The sequence below is a fragment of the Mauremys reevesii genome, linkage group 7 (genome assembly GCF_016161935.1).
Source record: "Mauremys reevesii isolate NIE-2019 linkage group 7, ASM1616193v1, whole genome shotgun sequence".
Taxonomy (NCBI): domain Eukaryota; kingdom Metazoa; phylum Chordata; order Testudines; family Geoemydidae; genus Mauremys; species Mauremys reevesii.
The window spans coordinates 89,087,610-89,110,419 of record NC_052629.1 but is presented as its reverse complement, the minus strand read 5'-3'; the positions used below and the strand labels follow the sequence as shown (position 1 = coordinate 89,110,419).

The following is a 22,810-nucleotide window of genomic DNA, read 5'->3' as shown; positions in this document are numbered from 1 at the left end:
AAAACATTTTGTTATTACCTTTGGAGTTTTTGGCTAGCCGTTCTTCAAACTCCTCTTTGGCTTTTCTTATTACACTCTTGCACTTAAGTTGGCAGTGTTTGTGCTCCTTTCTATTTGCCTCACTAGGATTTGACTTCCACTTTTTAAAGGAAGTCTTTTTATCTCTCACTGCTTCTTTTACATGGTTGTTAAGCCACGGTGGCTCTTTTTTAGTTCTTTTACTGTTTTTCTTAATTTGGGGTATACATTGAAGTTGGGCCTCTATTATGGTGTCTTTAAAAAGGGCCCACGCAACTTGCAGGGATTTCACTTTAGTCACTGTACCTTGTAACTTTTGTCTAACTAACCCCCTCATTTTTGTATAGTTCCCCCTTTTGAAATTAAAGGCCACAGTGTTGGGCAGTTGAGATGTTCTTCCCACCACAGGGATGTTGAATGCTATTGTATTATGGTCACTATTTCCAAGCGGTCCTGCTATAGTTACCTCTTGGACCAGCTCCTGCGCTCCACTCAGGATTAAATCTAGAGTCGCCTCTCCCCTTGTGGGTTCCCGTACCAGCTGCTCCATGAAGCAGTCATTTAAAGTATCTCATATTTTATTGAGTGATTCTTCAGAATCTCACAAGACCATACTTCTGTATCCTTTGTGATCCAGATGGTTTTGCATGGAATCTCTATGGATAGTAATTCCATGCTCAAATAATAAGAATATAGCAGTAGGGATATATTACCAACCACCTGACCAGGACAGTGATAGTCACTATGAAATGCTCAGGGAAATTAGAGAGGCTATTAAAATAAAAAACTCAATAATAATGGGGGATTTCAACTATCCCCATATTGACTGGTACATATCACCTCAGGACGGGATGCAGAGATAAAGTTTTCTGATACCTTAAATCACTGCTTCTTGGAGCAGCTAGTTCTGAAACCCACAAGAGAAGAGACAATTGTTGATTTAGTTCTAAGTGGAGCACAGGATCAGGTCCAAGAGGTAAATATAGCTGGACCACTTGGTAATAGTGACCGTAATATAATTTAATTTAACATCCCTGTGGTGGGGAAAACACCACAGCGGCCCAACACTATAGCATTTAATTTCAGAAAGAGGAACTACACAAAAATGAGGAGGTTAGTTAAACAGAAATTAAAAGGTACAGCACCAAAAGTAAAATCCCTGCAAGCTGCATGGAAACTTTTTAAAGGCACCATAATAGAGGCTCAATTTAAATGTATACCCGAAATTAAAAAACATAGTAAAAGAACCAAAAAAGAGCCACCGTGGCTAAACAAGAAGGTAAAAGAAGCAGTGAAAGGCAAAAAGGCATCCTTTAAAAAGTGGAAGTTAAATCCTAGCGAGGAAAATAGAAAGGAGCATAAACTCTGGCAAATGAAGTGTAAAAATATAATTAGGAAGGCCGAAAAAGAATTTGAAGTATAGTTAGCCAAAGTCTCAAAAAATAATTGCAAATTTTTTTTCAAGTACATCAGAAGCAGGAAGCCTGCTAAACAACCAGTGGGGCCACTGGACGATCAAGATGCTAAAGGAGTACTCAAGGACGATAAGGGCATTGTGGAGAAACTAAATGAATTCTTTGCATCAATCTTCACAGCTGAGGATATGAGAGATATTCCCAAACCTGAGACATTGCTTTTAGGTGACAAATCTGAGGAACTGTCCCAGATTGAGGTGTCATTAGAGGAGGTTTGGGAACAAATTGATAAACTAAATAGTAATATGTTACCAGGACCAGATGGTATTCACCCAAGAGTTCTTAAGGAACCCAAATGTGAAATTGTAGGACTACTAACTGTAAATCAGCTTCTGTACCAAATGACTAGAGGATAGCTAATGTGATGCCAATTTTTAAAAAGGGCTCCAAAGGTGACCCTGGCAATTACAGGCCGGTACGCCTGACTTCAGTACCAGGGAAACTGGTTGAAACTATAGTAAAGAACAAAATGGTCAGACACATAGATGAACATAATTTGTTGGGGAATAGTCAACATGTTTTTTGTAAAGGGAAATCATGCCTCACCAATCTCCTACAATTCTTTGAGAGGGTCAACAAGCATGTGGACAAGGGGGATCCAGTGGATATAGTGTATTTAGATTTTCAGAAAGCCTTTGACAAGGTTCTTCACCAAAGGCTCTTAAGCAAAGTAAGCAGTCATGGGATAATAGGGAAGGTTCTCTCATGGACTAGTAACTGGTTAAAAGATGAAACAAAAGGTAGGAATAAATAGTTTTCAGAATGGAGGTAAATAGTGGTGTCCCCCAGGCGTCTGTACTGGGCCCAGTCCTATTTAACATATTCATAAATGATCTGGAAAAAGGGGTGAACAGTGAGGTGGCAAAATTTGCAGATGATACAAAACTACTCAAGATAGTCAAGTCCCAGGCAGACTGTGAAGAGCTACAAAAGGATCTGTCAAAACTGTGTGACTAGGCAATAAAATGGCAGATGAAATTCAATGTTGATAAATGCAAAGTAATGCACGTTGGAAAACATAATCCGAGCTATACATATAAAATGATGAGGTCTAAATTAGCTGTTACCATTCAAGAAAGAGATCTTGGAGTCACCATGGATAGTTCTCTGAAAACATCCATTCAATGTGCAGCAGCAGTCAAAAAAACAAACAGAATGTTGGGAATCATTAAGAAAGGGATAGATAATAAGATAGAAAATATTATATTGCCTCTATATAAATCCATGGTATGCTCACATCTTGAATACTGCGTGCAGATGTGGTCACCCCATCTCAAAAAAGATATATTGGAATTGGAAAAGGTTCATAAAAAAGGGCAACAAAAACGATTAGGGGTATGGAATGGCTGCTGCCTGAGGAGAGATTAATAAGACTGGGACTTTTCAGCTTGGAAAAGAGACAACTAAGGGGGGATCTGATAAAGGTCTATAAAATCATGACTGGTGTGGAGAAAGTAAATAAGGAAGTGTTATTTACTCCTCATAACACAAGAACTAGGGGCCACCATATGAAATTAACAGGCAGCAGTATTAATATGCAGTATTTTTTCACACAATGCACAGTCAACCTGAGGAACTCCTTGCCAGAGGATGTTGTGAAGGCCAAGACTATAACAGGGTTCAAAAAAGAACTAGATAAATTCATGGAGGATAGGTATATCAAGGGCTACTAGTCAGGATGGGCAGGGATAGTGTCCTTAGCCTCTGTTTGGCAGAAGCTGGGAATGGGTGACAGGGGATGGATCACTTGATGATTACCTGTACTGTTCATTCCCTCTGGGGCACCTGGCATTGGCCACTGTTGGAAGACAGGATACTGGGCTAGATGGACCTTTGATCTGACCCAGTATGGCCGTTCTTATGTTCTTATGCATATTTGTGTGGACACATAAAGAAGGTATGATTGCAAAGGTCACTTGATACCACATGTGAAAAGAGGTGAGCATTGGGGTTTGTATATCACATTTTAGCTATTATTTAAACAATGTTTCTCCTTTCCCTCCCCCTCACCTCCTTTCATAACTCAGTGCTGGTTTCATAGTGTGGCTTCTCCTTGTACTGTATGAAAAACTGTAATAAAATAATTTTAAAAAAACCTATCCAGGCTTGCTAAACAAAAACCAAAACAAACAAACAAAATCTCCGCTCCTAGAGCAAAGACCAAATGCATGGGAGAGCTAACTGAGAAACTTTGGATTCAGAGCACATTTGGGAAAGACTCTCTATTTCTGAGAATTCACACAGAGTTCACAGCTAATCCACATGCTAACTGACATGACTGATAAGCACAGGAGAAATCCTGGAGGAATAAAATGATGCACCATCTGTCAGGGTCAGAGAAATAGCTGGGTTAAAACTAAAGGGGACATTACTAAGTTAGTCAAACTTATATTAATTAGGACAGAAAATATACAATTTCATTCCTGGAGAAAAGGAAGAACAATGGTGAATCTACTACTCTACACACATTCAGTGTTAGAACAGTTCTATTTGACACAGCTGATATGTTAATTCCATGGCCATTGGACCTTCAGCATATCCAAATAGTGTTGCTGTCCATTAATACTCTATACAAATCAGTAGAATGGAATTTTTTTTCTAGGGACATTCAGCTGCACAGCTAAGGTGACCAACCGGGAATACCTGGCAGCAGTGAAGAAATGAGAACATGGAAATGATAGAATGTTCTTATTTCAGGCAGACATTATTGGGACAACCCACCTTACAACCTTCGCATGCATGCACGCCATAATGAAATCCAGAAGCCTTGTCTCCACATACTCTGCATTCTATAGCCATGAGAGAATTGGAGGTCTCTTCAGGAGGTTTATTGTACAACTGAACTTTTTCTGAAAAATAAGGTGGGGAAGGAGGCTCCATTTTGATTGCACCTGCATATGTAAGAGATTTTAAAAGATTAATTTATCATCTGTTTAAAAGGTACAATAAGATGTGAAGAAATAGTGACCAATACTTTCATTATAACTAACAACCACAGTAAATAGGGCCAAAAATTCTCTGTCCTGTTTAATTGTAAAATAATGATAAACAGCTGTAAATATTAACTCTTTAAAAGGCTACAAGCCACAAGCAGCCATCCAGTAGATTGTGAATGAGGCTGAACAATCTTGAAGATGGCAGGGTCTGGTGCAGAAACGGGGCTATTGATCCAGTCTTTAGATTGATAGTGCAGAGTTGGTTGAGGTGGGGACATCATTGTCCTCCATAGTGGGGACTTCATATTTATTCCCTGACATAGTAGCCTTCCATGAATCTTCCTCTGTCCCTCACTCTGCAAAGAGTGTGTGGTACTTACTACAAGTTTAGGGCAGCAGTAGCCCTGGGAGGCAGGGATTGGAATCCCTAACAAGGTCTAAAAAACAGCTACTCACTTGAGCTACTCAGTTGGATAATTTGGTCAAAAAAAAATTGTGCTGGTGTTTTAGAGCCACTTCAGCTCTTAAGAAACTTAACTCTGTATTGGGAAATATAGTTCAACCGCAGAGGCAGGTTACTGTTACATCTGACACTTCTGAAAATTACTAATTAAAGTGCCCTTTATAATTTTAAAAAAGTTTAGCAAATTCAAACAAATATAGCAACTCTTCATCAACCTATAGAGTTGGACATAAAAATGAAGCATTGATTTTACTAGATTATAAACTCATAGCAATATTACATTCCAGGAATAGGGAAACAGAACAACAAAGCAATAAAGATAATATAACGATAAAGTAAAAGCTTTCTTTTCAGTGGCAAACCCAGTATATGCTGTATGGATTAGGCTCACATTCATCAAGCTGTGTGTGATACTACTTTCTTTCCTAAGAGTTACCAAGGCTGTGATAATCTTCTCATAATGGTATATTTCCTATTCTCCTAATCCAATAAACAATCATCTTTGTGGTGCTGTATCTTTGCATGAAGCCTTGTCTGTGTGATTCCATTTTGCCTGCATCTTGTTTGTCTTATGTGCTTTAGTGACAATGAATGTCTATGTTGTGCACAGACATCTCTTATCTGTCAGCTTCTGCTCACTGTGGGGTAAGCCGTTACTTGCTGGTATTGTACAATAAAAGATGCCAATTGTTTCCCACAAAAGTCAAACAAGTACCTTTTTGCTCTCCCTGCATGGAGCAGACTCATGCCTACTGTTACTTTTGCACTTTACTTTATGTGTTTACTGTTCGCATTATGTAAAATCTCTAGGGATGAATCCAGTCTCCAGTGCCATGCCACAGTAACTTTGATGGGTGCTGGGATGATCAATGGGAAGGGGCAGAGAGGGGTAAGAGGGCAGAAGTCCAACCCCAGGCTACAGAGAGACAGCCTATTGGCTGGAGTAGTTTCTGCTTCCCTAGCAGGTCCTTTAGAGGAAGTGGAGAGGGGCTGAAGGATATATGTGTGGATGGATGAACTAGAGAACTTGCACATTGACAAATCTTCCAGCCCCTCCTTCAAAACACTCCTGTGTGTTGCTGTGCAAAGACCCTTTGGGGTGCAAGTCCCTGTACCCCCCGTTTTGAAGAGTCCTCCAAATCTTGCTCCCCAGAGCACAGTAGGACCTACCAGTTCTGCTGCCAAGGGCTTCTTGTGCACTTAGGGCAGGATTTGCCACTTGATAAATAATTAATTATAAAAAGCATAAGAACTGCATTAACAGGAGGCACATGGCCTTAAGCAATTTTTAATACAGTTTTTATGACAGATTTCCAACTCACCTTATAAACAAAAGAGACAAACTTATGTAAATCAGAAACTCTGGATGTTGTTGATAAAGAAGTAAATCATTCTGACATCATTTTAAAGTATCACATGGGGCCGAATCCTAAAGTTCTCTCAGGGAAGTCAATGAACATTTGCCTGGCCCATTGGCCTAAAAGATCAGTGGTATGATTGTCAGCGGGAGTGGGGTAACCATGTCCTTAGGGACAAGTCACCTCCCTTCTAGATGGGAAAAGTTCCATTTGGGATTTTATTCATAATTGTGAAGCTAGGGGATGCTTTGTTTACATGCAACAATACAAAGTGAACGCTCACAAAACTCCAAGGGCCTGTCTACATTAGGAATATCTATGTAGTCATACTGGGGCAAATGTCTCTAATGTAGACAAGCTCGAAATCCATGAGCCTGTTAGCCAGCTTGGGGTTCTTAGCATATTATGTAATATGCTAGGAAATGCTAGCCAATTTATAAAATGTAGGACATCTAATTTGCTTGGTTTTTAATAAAGCTTCAAGGACATTTTACTCCAAGGGTATCTGGAAGAGAGGGAGGTTCTGAAACAAATTCTAAAAATTCTTTTGTGGAGGGTACACTTCCCAGAGAATTAAACAATTCAAATTCGTACAACTTGAAAAGTGAAAAGAAACTGCATACTTTGACATTCCTGGAGCTTGATATCATATTTATAATCAATGGCTGTCTGGTCAGTTCTTGCAAGAGGAATATCTTCATAGTGTGGTGAAGAAATACTAGAAAAATCAACAGTGGTAAAGGGCTTTATGTCGAAGGAATGAGAGTGATCTTCCATGGCAGACAGATCCACTGGGCTAATTCCAAAATTAATGGGCCAAAACGGCATTTCTGTGTCGACCATTGTAATCCCTGAAAGAAAAAAAAGAAAGAAACAGACATTTAAAAAACTGCTTCTTCTCCATCCAGTGAGGACTCAGTAGGCTCACATAATTCATGTTACTGTTAGGTGAATAATCTACACACAGATACATACAAGATACATAAAATAATTACTTACTTTAAATTATTAAGAATAGCTAAATGACACACATCCTGTTTTTATATTTTAAAAAATATTTATACCATATGGAGGCCTTCAAGTTCTTACAAAAATGGATATTGCTAATTTAAAGGAACATGGGACATGATTCTCATGTTTCATCATTTTTTACACTTTGGTGGAGTTATTGTTGATTTATACCAAACTACATAAGAGCAGAGTTATGGTGGTTTTGGTCTGCATGGGTTAATTTCTAACATTATCAGGCTCTAAATTGATTTACTAAGTATTCTGCCAGGTTTGAGCATCAAAAATCCTAACAATTTAAAAAAATATTATTTTATGCTATGAAAAATATATTGGATATCAATATTATAGTACAATCAGCAGGTAGGAAGTTTTCAAAAACATCTAAGTGATTAAGTCCCACTGAAGGAACTTTGAAAATTTTACCCTACATCCTCACAACCATAGCTCGAAGAAACTTCTTATTATGAGTTTCCATACCCCACTATGTTTCTGGGTCTCCACATTTTCTCTTAAGTTTTAATAAGAAAGGCCCAAATCAAAAGTCTAAATGTGTATAAGCCCTAAACAAATTGATATTTAGTTCTCAGTCCAAAAACCTGCAGTTTGTCCTCTTCCTATCATGTGCTGAACCAAATTCCTTGATTTCAACACCTTTGAATTCCAAAGAAGTTAGAATTCCAATCTGAATTTTGCACACTGGGCCCTATCTCTACTTTTTAGTGAGTTATAAAAAAATCTTTAGATTAAAATTAGAATGAACATCATGAAATTACAATAAAGTAGTCAGCATGGTATTTCATTTGGACTTGAGACTCATTAAAGTATATAGACTTTAAACTTTTATGTAATATGAACTTGTTTGACTTGGTTTACTTTGAACCAACTAATACTACTCTGTCATGCTGCCAAAAAGTCTGTTGCTACAAAATGGATATCATGGGTGCCGCTCTTCAATTTAGAGGAAACAATATGTGTTTCCCAGATTGTCATTCTTTGCTGATGAAGGCTGCTAGTTTTGCAGGTCTCACAGACCCACCTGCTTGCCTTTCTGTACAGCAAGCACTGACAGTATGTTTATGCTTATTACTCCTAAACATTAGATGAGAGGGCAGATGGTGTAACAGTAACTGATACAGAAAGAAGTGCCCTCCTAACAGCAGGTGTTCAAGGATGAATACCTAGGCAACTCCTTAGCAGTTCCCCCAATTCCTTCCCCAAAAGTCTTACAAATTGCATGGGATAGGTATATGGACCCTGATTCTACTCTCAGTGAAAGCACAATTGTGCCAATGGTAAACAAAGGATTTCTGACTAATTTCTCCAAGCCAGAAAAACCTTCTGAATATATAGTCCTGGCTGTCAAAATGTTTAATTGGTTTTGAATGGTTCCCACAAAAATGTATTCTTCTTTCAGTGTGTATATGATCTATACATGGAAATCTATCTTCAGATCAATAGGGGCATTCTATCTTCATTTTAGTTACACAGATTTCCAGATAAAAGCATAAAAATAGTCCAATGAAAAGAATGATCACTTGTTTGGCTACCTGACATTTTTTTCTTAGTTATAAATCCATTCCTTTAATCATTCCTGCCCACCTCAAAAAACCATTAACACATGCTTAGGGCCCTACCAAATTCACAGTCCATTTTGGTCAATTTCACGGTGAGAGGATTTTAAAAATCGTAAATGTCATGATTTCAGATATTTAAATCTGAAATTTCACCGTGTTGTAACTGTAGGGGTCCTGACACAACTCTGAAGGCAGCAACATAGAAGTAATGGTGGCATAGTATCCTTACTTCTGCGCCGCTGCTGCTGCTGGGGTGCTGCCTTCAGAGCTAGGTGCTTGGCAGCAACAGCCGCCACCCAGCTCTGAAGGAAGCACAGAAGTAAGGGTGGCAATAGGACGACCCCCTTAAAATAACCTTGTGACACCCCTTCATGACCTTCTTTTGGGTCAGAAGCCCCAATGTGAGAAACACTGGTCTCCCCGTGAAATCTGGTCTTTTGTGTACTTTTACCCTATACCAGGGATCGGCAATGTTTGGCACGCAGCCCGCCAGGGTAAGCCCCCTGGCGGGATGGGCCAGTTTGTTTACCTGCTGCGTCTGCCGCATGTGGCCGCAGTTCACCGCTCCAGGCCAATGGGGGCTGCGGGAAGTGGCATAGGCCAAGGGATGTGCTGGCCGCCGCTTCCCGCAGCCCCCATTGGCCTGGAGCAGCGAACCGCAGCCAGTGGGTGCCATGATCAGCTGAACCTGCGGACGCGGTAGGTAAACAAACTGGCCCGGCCCACCAGGGAGCTTACCCTGGCAGGCTGCGTGCCAAAGGTTGCTGATCCCTTCCCTATACCATACAGATTTCACGGGGGAGACCAGATTTCACAACCCGTTTTTCATGGATGTAAATTTGGTAGGGTCCTACACATGCTTAACTTCAGCTGCATGCTAACTCTATCTCTATTCAGCAAAGTACTTAAGCACTGAAGATAATGAGATTTAAGCACATGCCTAAAATTAATGGGATTTAAGCACATGCTTAAAATTAAGCACAAATGTAAGAGATTTGCTGAACAGAGATAAGCTCATGCATGTGCTTAAAGATAAGGATATGCTTAAGGGCATCACTTGAATCAGGGCATATGTACATAGAACTGCCATCGAACTGTTGCATGCATGATTGAGGTTAGTGTTCAATAGAAAGGATTAAAATAAACTCCAAAGTCTCCACGTACCATTCATAAGCAATGCAAGAATATTCACACAATTTTAAGGGGGCACTACGTAGTACTTTCAAGCTAAAGAGCTTCAGTTTGCAAATTGCTACAAGGTAATCAAATTTAACAGCAGCAATATTTTTATGCTGTAACACAGTACACAGGCATCTCCTGAATTTAGGAAAGCAAGACAAGGATTTAGTTTTATGAATGTGACCATTCTCAAAATAAGACCACATGTGCTACTAAAACAGACCAGCTTCTATGTTTGATGACAATCCTGGCCTGTGTGCCATTTCCTTTTTGTCACATTTTGAGATCTCAGTAGGAGAATACTCCTTACTCTTATAAACAGCTCTAGGGTTCATAGACCAAAAAGCATATATGGTTCAAGAAAGAGGCTGCTCTTTCAAAACATCTAATAAATATGTGATGTATACAAATATTTCAGGACTGAAGATACCGCATTCATGCCCCCTGAATTGCTTCTTTAGTTTTCTTTGTGTGCATAAAATTTCTCATCCTCCATGAATATAAAGATGAGTCACATGCATTCATGATACACGACTACCAATGCAAACTTACTACTATGTTGAAAAATGCACATGATTATCCACTGACTGGCTGTAGTGCAGTGTTTCTCAGTTGGTGAGGATGGCTTCTCCCACCTCTTCAAGACAAGGTCAAAACTAGGGTGACTATATTTCCTTATGCTGAGTATGGGACACCTGGTAAAATTACTCATATTCAAGCGAGTTCAACAGCAATCAAATCAGAACTATGCAGTACAAACGTTCAAATTAACATCAAGTTGACTGAGCCCGTTAAAAAAGAAATACTGTGTAGTTGGATTCTTTTTATATATCTTCTTATCTTTAAGGCTTTAGGATTCACATGGGGAGGGGTGACACACACACACTCCCGTACACCTCTCTCACACAGAGGGGTAACTGACCAACCCGACCCTCACTGCCCAGCGCTTTCTGCCTTCCATGCCTGGCTGGGCCCCCAGGATGGACCCTCTCCTGGTACGGGATGGACCTGCCTCTCCTGGTACCTGGCGCCATGTCTTCCAAAGGCAATATATGTGGGGGGAGGGGCACGAAGGGTCACATGCCCCCTGTGCCCAGATGTCTGTCAGGTTTCACATCAGAACATGGCCAGCAGCAGCCTTTCGGCACTGTGCAGGAGGGAAAGGATGGGAGCTGCTTCCAGCTGCAGGGGAGGAGGAGGTGGGGAAGGGATGACCTGGCCTGTGTCTTTGTAGAGTTCATCTCTTCCCTTCCCCCACATCCGTGGCTGTAAGTAGCTCCCATTCCTTCCTGCCCGCACAGTGTTGAAAGGCACCTAACACCTCCAGGCTGCTGCTGGCCACCGACCTAACCCAGCCGCCTCCTGTCCCCTGGCTACAGCATGGGTAGGAAGGGGTTAAACCCTAAGGATGCATTGTGCACCAGGGCCCAGGGAACCTGCCTGCAGGAGCTTCAGTGAACCGGGCCAGAGAGGTGGCTCAGCAGGGGAGGGTGCCGAGGGGAAGGAGCAGCCCCGCACTCCCTGGGGCCAGGACCCAGGGGAGGTGTGTGTGAAGAAGGTGCTATGGAGGCTGCAGAGTTGGGGCACAGTCTGGAAATCGCTTCCCCCCACCACTTCAGAGCATAGCTGAGGGGTGGAGAAGCTTCCCCATTCCAGCGCTGTGTGGGGCTTTGGCACATGCAGTGCTTAGCTCCTCCTGGCCAGTGCGCTGGGCCGGAGGGTCTTGGGCTTTCCCGGGGCACCAGCCCAGCCGGAAGCAGTGGGAGGAAGGAAGGAGCCTGACGTCCAGGCTGTTGATGAGCTTAGTGCTTCGACTAAAGGCTGGTTCTCCGCACAGCGCTGTGAGTGGGACATGCCTTGCTGGGGGGGATATGGAGGAGCAGCAGGGCTGCGGGGTATGATGGGGCAATGCAGGGGGAGGACAGCAAGAGCGGGAGCACGTAAAGGGCCGATGGGTGGGTAGCAGAGGCGACACATAACCGGCCACTGCTTGGCGCCTGCCTGCAATCACCAGCTACCGCAGCTCACAGCCAGAGCCGGCCAGAAATGGGACAGAGGACAGGGCTCTGCTGGCCAAGAGCCAGCATGCAGCGGGGGATGCACTGATGGACCAGCAGGGGGAGCAGCTGGCCCCACATGCTGCAGTTTTGCCCCGCCACCAGCCTTGCACACCCACCCCCATTGTCGGCCACTGGACCCGCCCCACTCACCGCTGGTGGGCCGGCAGCTGGCGAGCAGGTATTTGACCAGCAGCAGGACCTGCCAGTACTGATGAGGGGGAGACAGAAAATATGGGACAATTTGCCAGTTTTTAAGGAAAAGTTGGGACACCTGCAGGAGGGCTTAAATACAGGACTGTCCCTTTAAAAACAGGACATCTGGTCACTTTAGTCAAAACAAGCCCAGGAATATGCTTTCTTTCTGTTTATGAGAACTTATGCATAGAAAACTCCCTTTAATTTCAAAAGGAATTACATGCACGTGGAGGCTGTAGGATCAGGCCTCTATAAATTCTGGAATGGAAACTTGTAGACAAATAAATGAGAAACATTTCTGACATAAAGCTTAAAAAACCCTAATATTTCTTAGCTAGAACATGTGTTACTTGAGAAATAAAAGTGTTTAGCATTATCCTCAATCTTCATAGCTAATAAGAGAGGGGGAAAAAACCTTGGGAAAATAGGTATTTTCCTTTTATCTGCAGGTAGAAATAGGGATGGTATACCCAGCATATTCCTAGCACAGTCTACCAATACTATCAGAGCACCTTCATAACAAAACATTGTTTCCAGCCCTGAACTATTAACTTCTGCTCATTTTATTAACTTTTAAGGTAAGCAATACAAGTTAAAAGAAGTAGGCATCAATTTTCCCTGAGTATAACGATCATTTAATGTAAAAGGGTGGGCTCCATACAAGCTGTCTTTTCTGACTATTTGTTTCTTTAATTTTGTCTTTGTTTGTAACACAAAATTTTCTCTGTGTGTTGGGAGGAGGAGAAATAAAATGTTCAAGATTATATCAAAGGAAGGAATTATTTGTACATCAAGACCCAGGGAAGGAAATGAATAGTGCAGGGCTAGGCAACCTATGGCACGGGTGCCAAAGGCGGCACGTGAGCTGATTTTCAGTGGCACTCACACTGCCCGGATCCTGGCCACCGGTCCGGGGGGCTCTGCATTTTATTTAATTTTAAATGATTCTTCTTAAACATTTTAAAAACCTTATTTACTTTACATACAACAATAGTTTAGTTATATATTACAGACTTATAGAAAGACACCTTCTAAGAACGTTAAAATGTATTATTGGCACACAAAACCTTAAATTAGAGTGAATGAATGAAAACTCGGCACACCATTTCTGAAAGGTTGCCGACCCCTGGAATAGTGGGTGCAAGGATTGGCTACTATAGGTAGCAATTCCTTTTTCACCACTCTTATTTTTGCTACACAAGGGCAGTAAAACCATGGATTATTGGCCATTTACACGCATAAGGGCCTGTAAACGCCACACCCTTTGTAGGTCAATAATACATGTTCTGTACTCAAGATTTCTTCATACAACTAGGAGGTTTCACTAAATCATGCCAATATGCATCTATATTACAGTTGCCTCAAAGGGCCATATTGGTTACTCTGGTGTACAGTAATTGTATCATATACAGTATGTCCAGAGACTGCTATTTAGATCTAAGGGTCTGATACTTAACTGAAATTGGTGGAACTCCTCACATACGCAAATCATATTAAAAAGGGTTTGCAAGATCAGGCTCTAAATTTCTTATTCTTCTCCTTCCACTGAACACAGCTAATTTTGCCCATGCCATTAGTTCAAATGAACAAGCCACTGACTTAGCCTAATTTGCTTGCACAGTACCTGCAGAATGCAGTGTTTCTATTTCTGTCAGATCAAGTGTGCAAGGGTTCATGAGATTAACGGTTGCACTTACCCACAGCCAGGAAGCATTTATCTCAGGAAGGCAGTATGTCTCCCTGATCTTCCCTACGCGCAGGGGAGAGTACAAACTACTACAGACCTTTAACGTATGCAGCATATTCTCCAACAATATGGCCAGCCAGTTCCATTGGCCAGCATACTGGGGAGGGGATGGAGTGGTGGCTTCTGCCTATTTTTGCCTGTGTCCACTCCACACCCTTTCCAAAGAGTTGTTTCCTGAAAACCATCTTGGTAGCAATCTCTGCACTTCCCCAAGTGCACAGGCTACCATTCTAGCTGGCTCTTTTGCAGGTTGGGCAAGGATTTGGGAGCAGCTCTTTACATTCTCCTCCTACTGCATGGCTGTGTAATTAGCCACAATTGACCCCCTTACCATTATGCACATATGCTGATTTCTGACTTATTGGATGAAAAAATGCAATGTTATCTATCTCAAAAAGTTCAATGCAGCTAAATGAATCTTCAGTGCACTGGTATAAAGTATGCTGTACAGCATAAATATCTCAGGCTTCAAATCTATCACAAGAGGTGTTCTGTTTTGTGCCCTGTATGGCTGTTTTTGTATTAGAGCCACATCTATTAAAGAGTTATGAACAGAAAAAATAGCTAATCTCTGATGACCCCAGAGGCAGAATGATTACAAACATTTCAGAATTATTCACTGTTTCAGATTTGCTCATTATTTTATCTCAAAATCCAAGCAGCAGTGAGTTGTTCATCATGTTTGAAAATTAAGAATCCTGTTCACACCCGGGAGCTGAACACGGTTTGGTCGTTATTTTAATTGCCTGATGACTTAGTACAAGGATACTCAGTTTATTTCAGTAAAATTATCGTTACACATATGAACATTAGAAACAAGGTGAATTCTACCAACGGATGGTAAACTGAACAAAAAATTACGAGTGATAATGTCAACCTCATATTTATATGACCACTGAACTCCAAAATGTTTGTTAGTACTATCTGATATTTGTTTGACAATTAATTTATGAAGACACATAACTATATTTAATTTTTCTTACTTTTTTGTCTTAATTTTTTCCCAATAAAAATCAATTAAAAAGGGTTTTACTGCAGCCTTTTTAATAGCTCTGAGTCATTTTTCCATCAACTAACAATGACTTGAGGACAACTTTATCAGTCAGATCCTCTGGAATTCTGGGGCACTGTCATAAAGCTCACAGAATCTTGTGTGGCCCTCCAGGCAACACGAATATTTGTCATTAAGTGGTGCAAATTTTGATTTGTAGAAATTTGTTCTCAGCCAGTACAGGGCTGTGGTAGCAGAGGCAATACCACTTGCACAAAGACAAATGAAAATGCTCACACATTCAATCATAATAAAGACTAGAAGTGAAAGGGAGAGTGCTATGAAGTAACTAATTTATACACCAGGAAGTAAAATGAGGCACATGAACTCATCTGACATTTGCTTGATTGAGCTGTCAGTCTCTATAACATTAGGAACAGCCTGGATGACAATCTACAGTTGATTTGGTGTGACTGAGGAAAGCAGTCATTCACTCACTCTAAGAAATTCCATTCAACAAGAACTACAAATAAAATCAGTTTAAAATTTCTTATGAGGGCAATTCAATTTTTCTATATTAAGCCAACAGTAAATAGAAGATATAAAATAAGAGATTACCATGGTATGAAAAACATCTTGGATCACAAACTACCCCTTACTATAAAACAATGCTTACTCTCAGTTAACCTGAAAGGCTTGTTGCACTGCATTCTACACATTCTCTTTCCAAACAGACAAAGCTATCAAAATGTGACCCTAGAGCTGTTTAATGAAGTAGCCAGAACATCCTACCCTAATACAGGTTACACAAAAACAGAAGAGGAAAAATACAAAAAACCTCTGGGACTTGCAAAGAGTATATTAAAAACTAGCTGGTTGTACATATAGATAATTAAATACAAATACACAGACACACACATAAACATATATTGATTAAATTAATATAGTTGTAATTTTTAACTGAAATATATTTCATGTAGCAGTTTGCATTTCACTTCATATGACTAATATATATTTTATAAAGTAAATGGATAAGCAGCAACCCTCAGAAGTTAATGGGAATTCTGTCAATGACTTCAGTAGGAGCAGGAGCAGGTGCTCAATGAAATCATTTGACATATGTAGGGAGTTACAGTTTAAACGGTCCCTCTTTCTTTATGAGAGAGCCACAGTCATTCTTAGCCTTTAATGGGTATTTAGAGCTTGTGAAAAGTGTCAGTTTTGCATCTCTTCATATTTAATTCCTTTAGCCACACAACAGGAGCAAAACAAGCTTTCACACATCACCCTGCCAACACTCCTCCACTCTATCTGCAGGCACCATCTCCTATGAAGTAAAGGGCCTCATTATTTTCATAGGGGGAGAGAGAATGAGGCAGAAGACTGCAGGAGAAGAAAGGATGGTTAAAGCAGTTGAATGCCACATAGAAGAATTCAGTTCTATCCTTGCCTCTGACATAGAGTTACTATCTGGTGCTGGGCAAGTCACTTAAGCCAAAATTTTTGCAAGTTTTCACTAATTCTGTGTTTCTTGTTTTCTGGGTCCCCAACTAAGACAGCTGGGGCCAGATTTTCAGATGTGCAATGTATGCACAGCTATAACCAAAGTTAATGGGAGCTATAGATACTGAACCATTCTGGAAACAAGGTAGTGTAGTCTGGAGAAATGCGTACACACTTGGAAAACAGGTGTTCTTGTGTTCTGATCATAGTTTTTCTACTGAGTCACTGTATGGCCTTGAGAAAGTTACTTTGCCTTTCTGCCTCCATTTCTGCATCTACAAAATGGCGATACCAATATTTAGTATGGGTCTCATTTACCCATCTGTAAAACAGGGATAATAATATCGCTGTTTTCCTATTATTTGTCTTGTGTATTTAGCCTGCACACTCTTTGGCCAGGAACTGTCTCACACCATGCATTTGTACAGTGCCTAGTACAACTGGGCCCTGAACTTGTTCAGGGCCTCTAGAAACTACCATAATAATAGTGATATATAAAGTTGTTCATTGCTGCTTCTTATCAGCATAGCAGGCTTTACCTATAAAGTAATATTTGTACGAGAAAATAAAGGCCTTTAGTTTGGGAAATAGCAAATTACACATATGTTTCTATACCTTGAACAATAAATGGAACATAGCGAAGTATTTTAAGCTATAATTTTAAAGCAACTACTCCATGCAATCTTGATTCCTCTTAATTCTAATAATCTGCCATTCTGAAGCTGAGACTAAAAGACTCCACAATAAAGGACCATTACTATTTTGTGCTCTCTTGCTGCAGTGTCAGTAGAGGGAGCACAATAAACCAATCTAGAACTCTGCTGACACCGTCAACGATGCTGTTACACAAACAAGAAAGTACATCAAAAAAAGCCCTCTTGGCTACTGCTCTATGAATATCAATGTTTCACAAAATCACTGAAGAAAGAAATTTTATTTGTAAAGTTCAGTAAGGTTCAAGCTGAACTAGTCAAATTAAAAGTGAAAAGTTGTAAAGAATACTTTCAAAATCTCATAACAGGTTTTTAGAGTGACTCTTGGATGTGTAAGCATGTGTGTGAGAGAGAAGGGAATCTATTTTTGGATTCACGCACCCTGTTCATAGTTTTGGTAAAGTAGATGGGAGAGTCTGGGAGTGTAATTTATATTGATGAAGTATGTATTGAATTATATTATATTTATTGACATTCAACATGGTAATTTAAAGAAGTCATTCAGACAGCAAATTAGAAGTTAGGAACTGCTATGATGGTGGTGAAGATTAGGTTTGCTTTAGTTAAGTAATGAACCAAGGGTCACCAATCTTTCTGCACTACAAACTTAAATGCTCTTCCCTGAGAATTCAGTACTACCTTTTAACATCCCTCCTCTGTAACTGTGTACTGAGTAGTGATGAAATCACCTCGGCATGCACCTTAGAAGATGTAAGGTGCACTGTTCTGTTGTCTAAAGTGGGCTTGCCATTTTTATCATCAAGTGTGTGTTCTTAAATAATAAAATATCTAAGAGACTAAAAAGTGAGGGGCACTGAAGAACACAGAAGTCAGACTTTAGGAGGGTTTTCAAGTATGAGGGAAGTTAGAATTAAAGTGAGATGTGACGAGAAAAGGAGAAATAAAGGATTGGTTTATTTTTTAATTTACTTGCACAGCCAACTCAACAAAACGCACTTAACATCCCCTAGTAAATCCTGGGACAAATTCAATCCTAGTGTAAATAATGACTTCAGCATAGCTGCTTTTAACTCCAACACCAAACACAAAATCCTGAGAAAAGATCATATTCTATCCTCTTATAGGGCTTGATCCTACAAGGTGCTGAACAGTATGCCTCCAATCCAGCAAATCATTTAATCATAAACTTGGAGTGCAGTAGTCTGGAAAGACTGTTTTTTGAAAGCTAGCGCTGGCAGTACCAAAAGATGCAACACAGGTACCTAGCTTAATTTTGAAAAGAGAAATAAACATTCCACATAAAACGAAAGAAGCCATACTTTTTGTGCTTCTAGACCAGATAACCCTGTCACATGTTTATGTAGGGAAGGAATGCAACATATAGGGTTACCAACTTTCTAATCACACAAAACCGAACATGCTTGCCCTGCCCTGCCCCTTTCCTGAGGCCCTGCCCCTGCCCTGCCCCTTCTCCAAGGCCCTGCCCCTGCTCACTCCATTTCCCCCCCCCATCATTTGCTCTCCCCCACCTCATTCACTTGCTCATTTTTACCCGGCGGGGGTAGAAGGTTGGGGTATTGGAGGGGGTGAGGGCTCCGGCAGGGGGTGCAGGCTCTGGGGTGGGTCTAGAAATTAGGGACAGTGGGTTGGGGTGCGGGCTCTGGGGTGGGGCTGGGGATGAGGGGCTTGGGGTGTAGGAGAAGACTCCAGGCTGGGGGGTGGAGCTGAGGGGTTTCAAGTGTGGGAGGGGGCTCTGGGCTCAGGCAGGGAGTTGAGGTGTGGCGGGAGTATAACTCTGGGCTGGGGATGTGGGTTCCAGGGGGCCAGAAATGAGGGGTTTAGGGTGTGTGAGGGGGCTCTGGGTTGGAGCAGGGGTGCATGAGGGGGAGTGCAGGCTCCAGGAGGGAGTTTGGATGCAGCAAGAGCATCAGGACCAGAGAAAGGGTGTAGAAGGGAGTGCAGGGTGCAGATTCTGAGAGGAAGTTTGGGTGTGGGAGGGGGCTCCATACTGAGGAGAGGGGTTGGGGTGTGGGCTCTGCACAGCGCTTACTTTGGGGGCTCCCTGAAGTGGCAACATATCCTTCGGCTCCTAGGCATGGGGGCGGCCAAACAGTTCTGTGTGGTGCGTGCTGCCTTCGCACGCAGGCACCGCCCCCACAGTTCCCATTGGCTGTGGTGCCTGACCAATTGGAGCTGCGGAGCTGGCGCATGGGGTGGGGCAGCACATGGAGCCCCCTGGCCGCTCCTGTGCCTCGGAGCCAGAGGGACATGTCACCACTTCTGGGCACCACATGGAGCCAGGTAAGTAGGCTGGCAGCCCCGCCAACTGGACTTTTAACAGCCTGGTCAGAGCCGCCAGGGTCCCTTTTTGACCATGTGTTCAGATCAAAAACCAGACACCTGGCAACCCTATAAAGATCTTAAAGGTATACATACTAGAAGTTTGGTACAAGAATTGAATTGGACAACCCTCATTATGTTCACTGTACCCAAATAATTTCTACATCCAGATCCATAAGACAGTGAACTTCCCAAATCAAATACATTTATAGAAGCAAAGGGTAAAATTTTGCCTTATGAAGGGGAAGAAGGATAATGTTCCCCTGCCACAAGTATCTATTGGGTTTCTGGGAACCGGGCGGGCGGAAGCCCGCCCAATGCTAAAGGATCCCCCCCCAGCCTAAGAGGAGGGTCTACAGGACCTCAGAAACCCACTAATTTCGGGGGACAACTAATAAAAGAACAGGGACAGGAGTGCGGTCAAAGGGTCATAAGAAGGGAGCCTGACGGGGACACCGAGCAGAGAACCCCGGACAGCGCCCACTGCTCCTCGAAGGCGTCAAGGGAGCCAGTGGACGCCGCCCATAGGAACTCCGCTCAGATACGTGAACGGACTAAGGACCAGAAACAAGCCCCACAGTCACAGGAGTCTCCATTGGCCAACCTCCTCTCCCTGGTTGCGTAGATGGCCATTTTAGCCAGGGCGAGGAGCAGGGCAGAAACCTATGACAGAATTCTAGAAGCTGCTCCACTCACTAACACACAAGACTGCAAACCATTTCCCTAGGAAGGTTTGTGCTATGAGTGAAGGTGCATACCAAGACTCTCATGGGTTACAAGCATGCATGCTGATACAGAAGTATGTACTAGTCAACAGTAGCAGGAGGAAGCAAACTTCTCCCATTCAAAACAGGAATAAAAAGCACCTAGAAGGGTATTGCAGTGGCCCACCCTGAGCCCTGCAGGATGGTTCTAAAGTGCACAACACATGCTGCTGACAACATCCCATTACCCATTCCTCCATTTGCCTTAAAAAAGGACAGGATTTAATCAAAAATTTGCATATTACAAGAACAACGCAAGTTTTATAAGGCATTTAATTTCAAGGCAGGTCAGTCAGGTTCTAACTGGTTCTACCCTTAACTAACACATTCTTTACCTGCAGATAAGTGGCACTTCAGAAATGTGTGAAATTCCTTCCTCCTTTAAAAACATCAAAGATATCACTTCCAATCTGTCCTAACAATCAAGTGCTTCCAGATACATATAAACAAGATACAATGACATCAGCATCACTAGAAATGTTTTTTGTAAAGTAATTTTTGACCCATATAATTGAATGATCATATAAGCAGCAAGCACTAAAAGTACTATCCATTGAACCTACTGTAATCTTTAGTGTGCAGTGTGTAGTGCAATAGAGGACTGAATTGACAGAAAAAGCCTGTTCTGGGAAAAAATATACGTGATTAAAATTTATTGTCTATGCTCTGTTTGTAAAGCCTACAAGGAATGAGAAATGGGTGGGATTCTCATTTACACTAAAGCCATTTTTTACACTCCTCTGTCAGTATAAATCAGCTTTGGTGTAAATGAGAGGCCCAAATATGCCTCCGGGGTTATGTAGATATGCTAGAACTTCTACAAAACTATTTCAGATATTTCATTTAATCAATTTTGTTGTATTCTGAAACTGAGTAGATACTGCTGAGACCTCAAGTCTATTTCATTATATAGGCTATGAAAGGATAATTACTTACAAGGATATGCATAAAACAGAGATGATAGAAGCAGAGAAGACTGGAAAATGCAAGATGGTTGTAGAAGAAATATTGATTCATATACTAGAAACAGCTTGATGTACTTGGAAGGATTATTATATAGTTTTAAAATTAGTTTTATTGTAAGTGGAAGAACAGCACTTTAACAAAAGTTTTAGAGGGCATTACTGCAAGGCTGAAAATGATGTGGTATCCTGCTCCTAATAGTAGAAGGCTGACCGCAATAGAAATGACACTGTTCTACTATTATTCATAAATTTGGCAGGACACCGAGAGGTAAAAATAATGTATTACCACGCTATCTCACCAATGATCCAGATGTTAGGTCTGTGGGGAGGAGCCCTCCAACCAGAAAGACTGAACACTGTTACAAACTGTCTTCTGTTTGGGCAGCTGTAATTTAATTCTGTGTGAAGACTGTTATGAACTGAAACCAAAACTAATTCTATTAAGATTTTCTTCCAGTGCTCTTCACTCTAAAGTCCTAAAAAAAAAACACACTCTAAAAATGAAAGTCATTGTTAATTCACTATGCTGTAAAGAAAATTAAAAAGCAGAATCAATACAATAAGATGCATTCCACTACTGTCTGATCATAAACAATATGGAACTTCTGTATCTAAAGAAGAGAACCATGAGGGGCAAAGAATGTGTGTAGGTATTTCTACCATTCCTAACACAGTGTGATCAGAGCACAAAACTGAATTCTTTAGCTTTTGATTGATTTAATCCAGTTTATCCAGCAAAAATTAAAACACTAAAAAAATCAGTCCTTCTCTATAAAATCATCTATGTTGCATTCAGCAATACTGAAATTATATCTCATCATATACAATTTAGGCATTACTCTCCATGAATCATTATTATTTACAGAAAGATACTGATAGGCTGGCAATGAGTCACGGACAGTTTTGTAATCTGAAAAGCTGGCTTCTTATTGGAGACTTTTGCCCTCTCTTTGGCGAGGAGCAATAGCTAACTGTGCCAAGCTACTAATTTTTGAGTAGGCCTCCTCTTGTCACACAAGTGGTCTAATAAAATTGCAATGAGTTGCTGATTTTAAAATATACGAACATTCTGTACTGCGTATTACATTGCAAATCTTTATGATCTAGATACATACAATTATTTTAATTTTCAGAATTGCACTTGGCCCAAAGACTCAATACAAATTTTGTAACTGGCAGTATTTATATTTCACAGAGGTCTAGTAAAAGTTTTGCTAACTACAGGATATCCATATAATGTGAAAACTTCATATATGTGAAGTCTTAAATCTACAATAAATGGTTGTTTCTTTCTTCAGTTTCTTAGCTATTGAATGACCTAATATTTAAGAACAGGAACAACTTTCAAATCCTTTGTTTTTGAATTTCTATTATATTAAATTAGGTGACAAAAGGGAATATTCTAAAAAATATCCTTCCCTATAGCCCTAAGAACTGGAATAAATCAGAATAATAATTGGAGATATACCAATCTCCTAGAACTGGAAGGGACCTCGAAAGGTCATCGAGTCCAGCCCCCTGTGCCTTCACTAGCAGGACCAATTTTTGCCCCAGATC

General features: G+C 41.1%; 1 protein-coding gene across 4 annotated transcripts in view; it reads right to left on the bottom strand.

Moving 5' to 3' along the window:
- Window positions 1-22,810, bottom strand: part of PPARG (peroxisome proliferator activated receptor gamma) — a 107,733-nt gene that overhangs the window by 41,599 nt on the left and 43,324 nt on the right. For all 4 annotated transcript variants that reach the window (XM_039482475.1, XM_039482476.1, XM_039482477.1 and 1 more), the window contains 2 exons: window positions 6,874-7,101; window positions 4,215-4,384 (listed from right to left, as the gene is read on the bottom strand). In XM_039482475.1, the coding sequence (XP_039338409.1) occupies window positions 4,215-4,384; window positions 6,874-7,093 (390 nt within the window). In that variant the 5' untranslated portion in view covers window positions 7,094-7,101. The remainder of the gene's footprint in view (window positions 1-4,214; window positions 4,385-6,873; window positions 7,102-22,810) is intronic.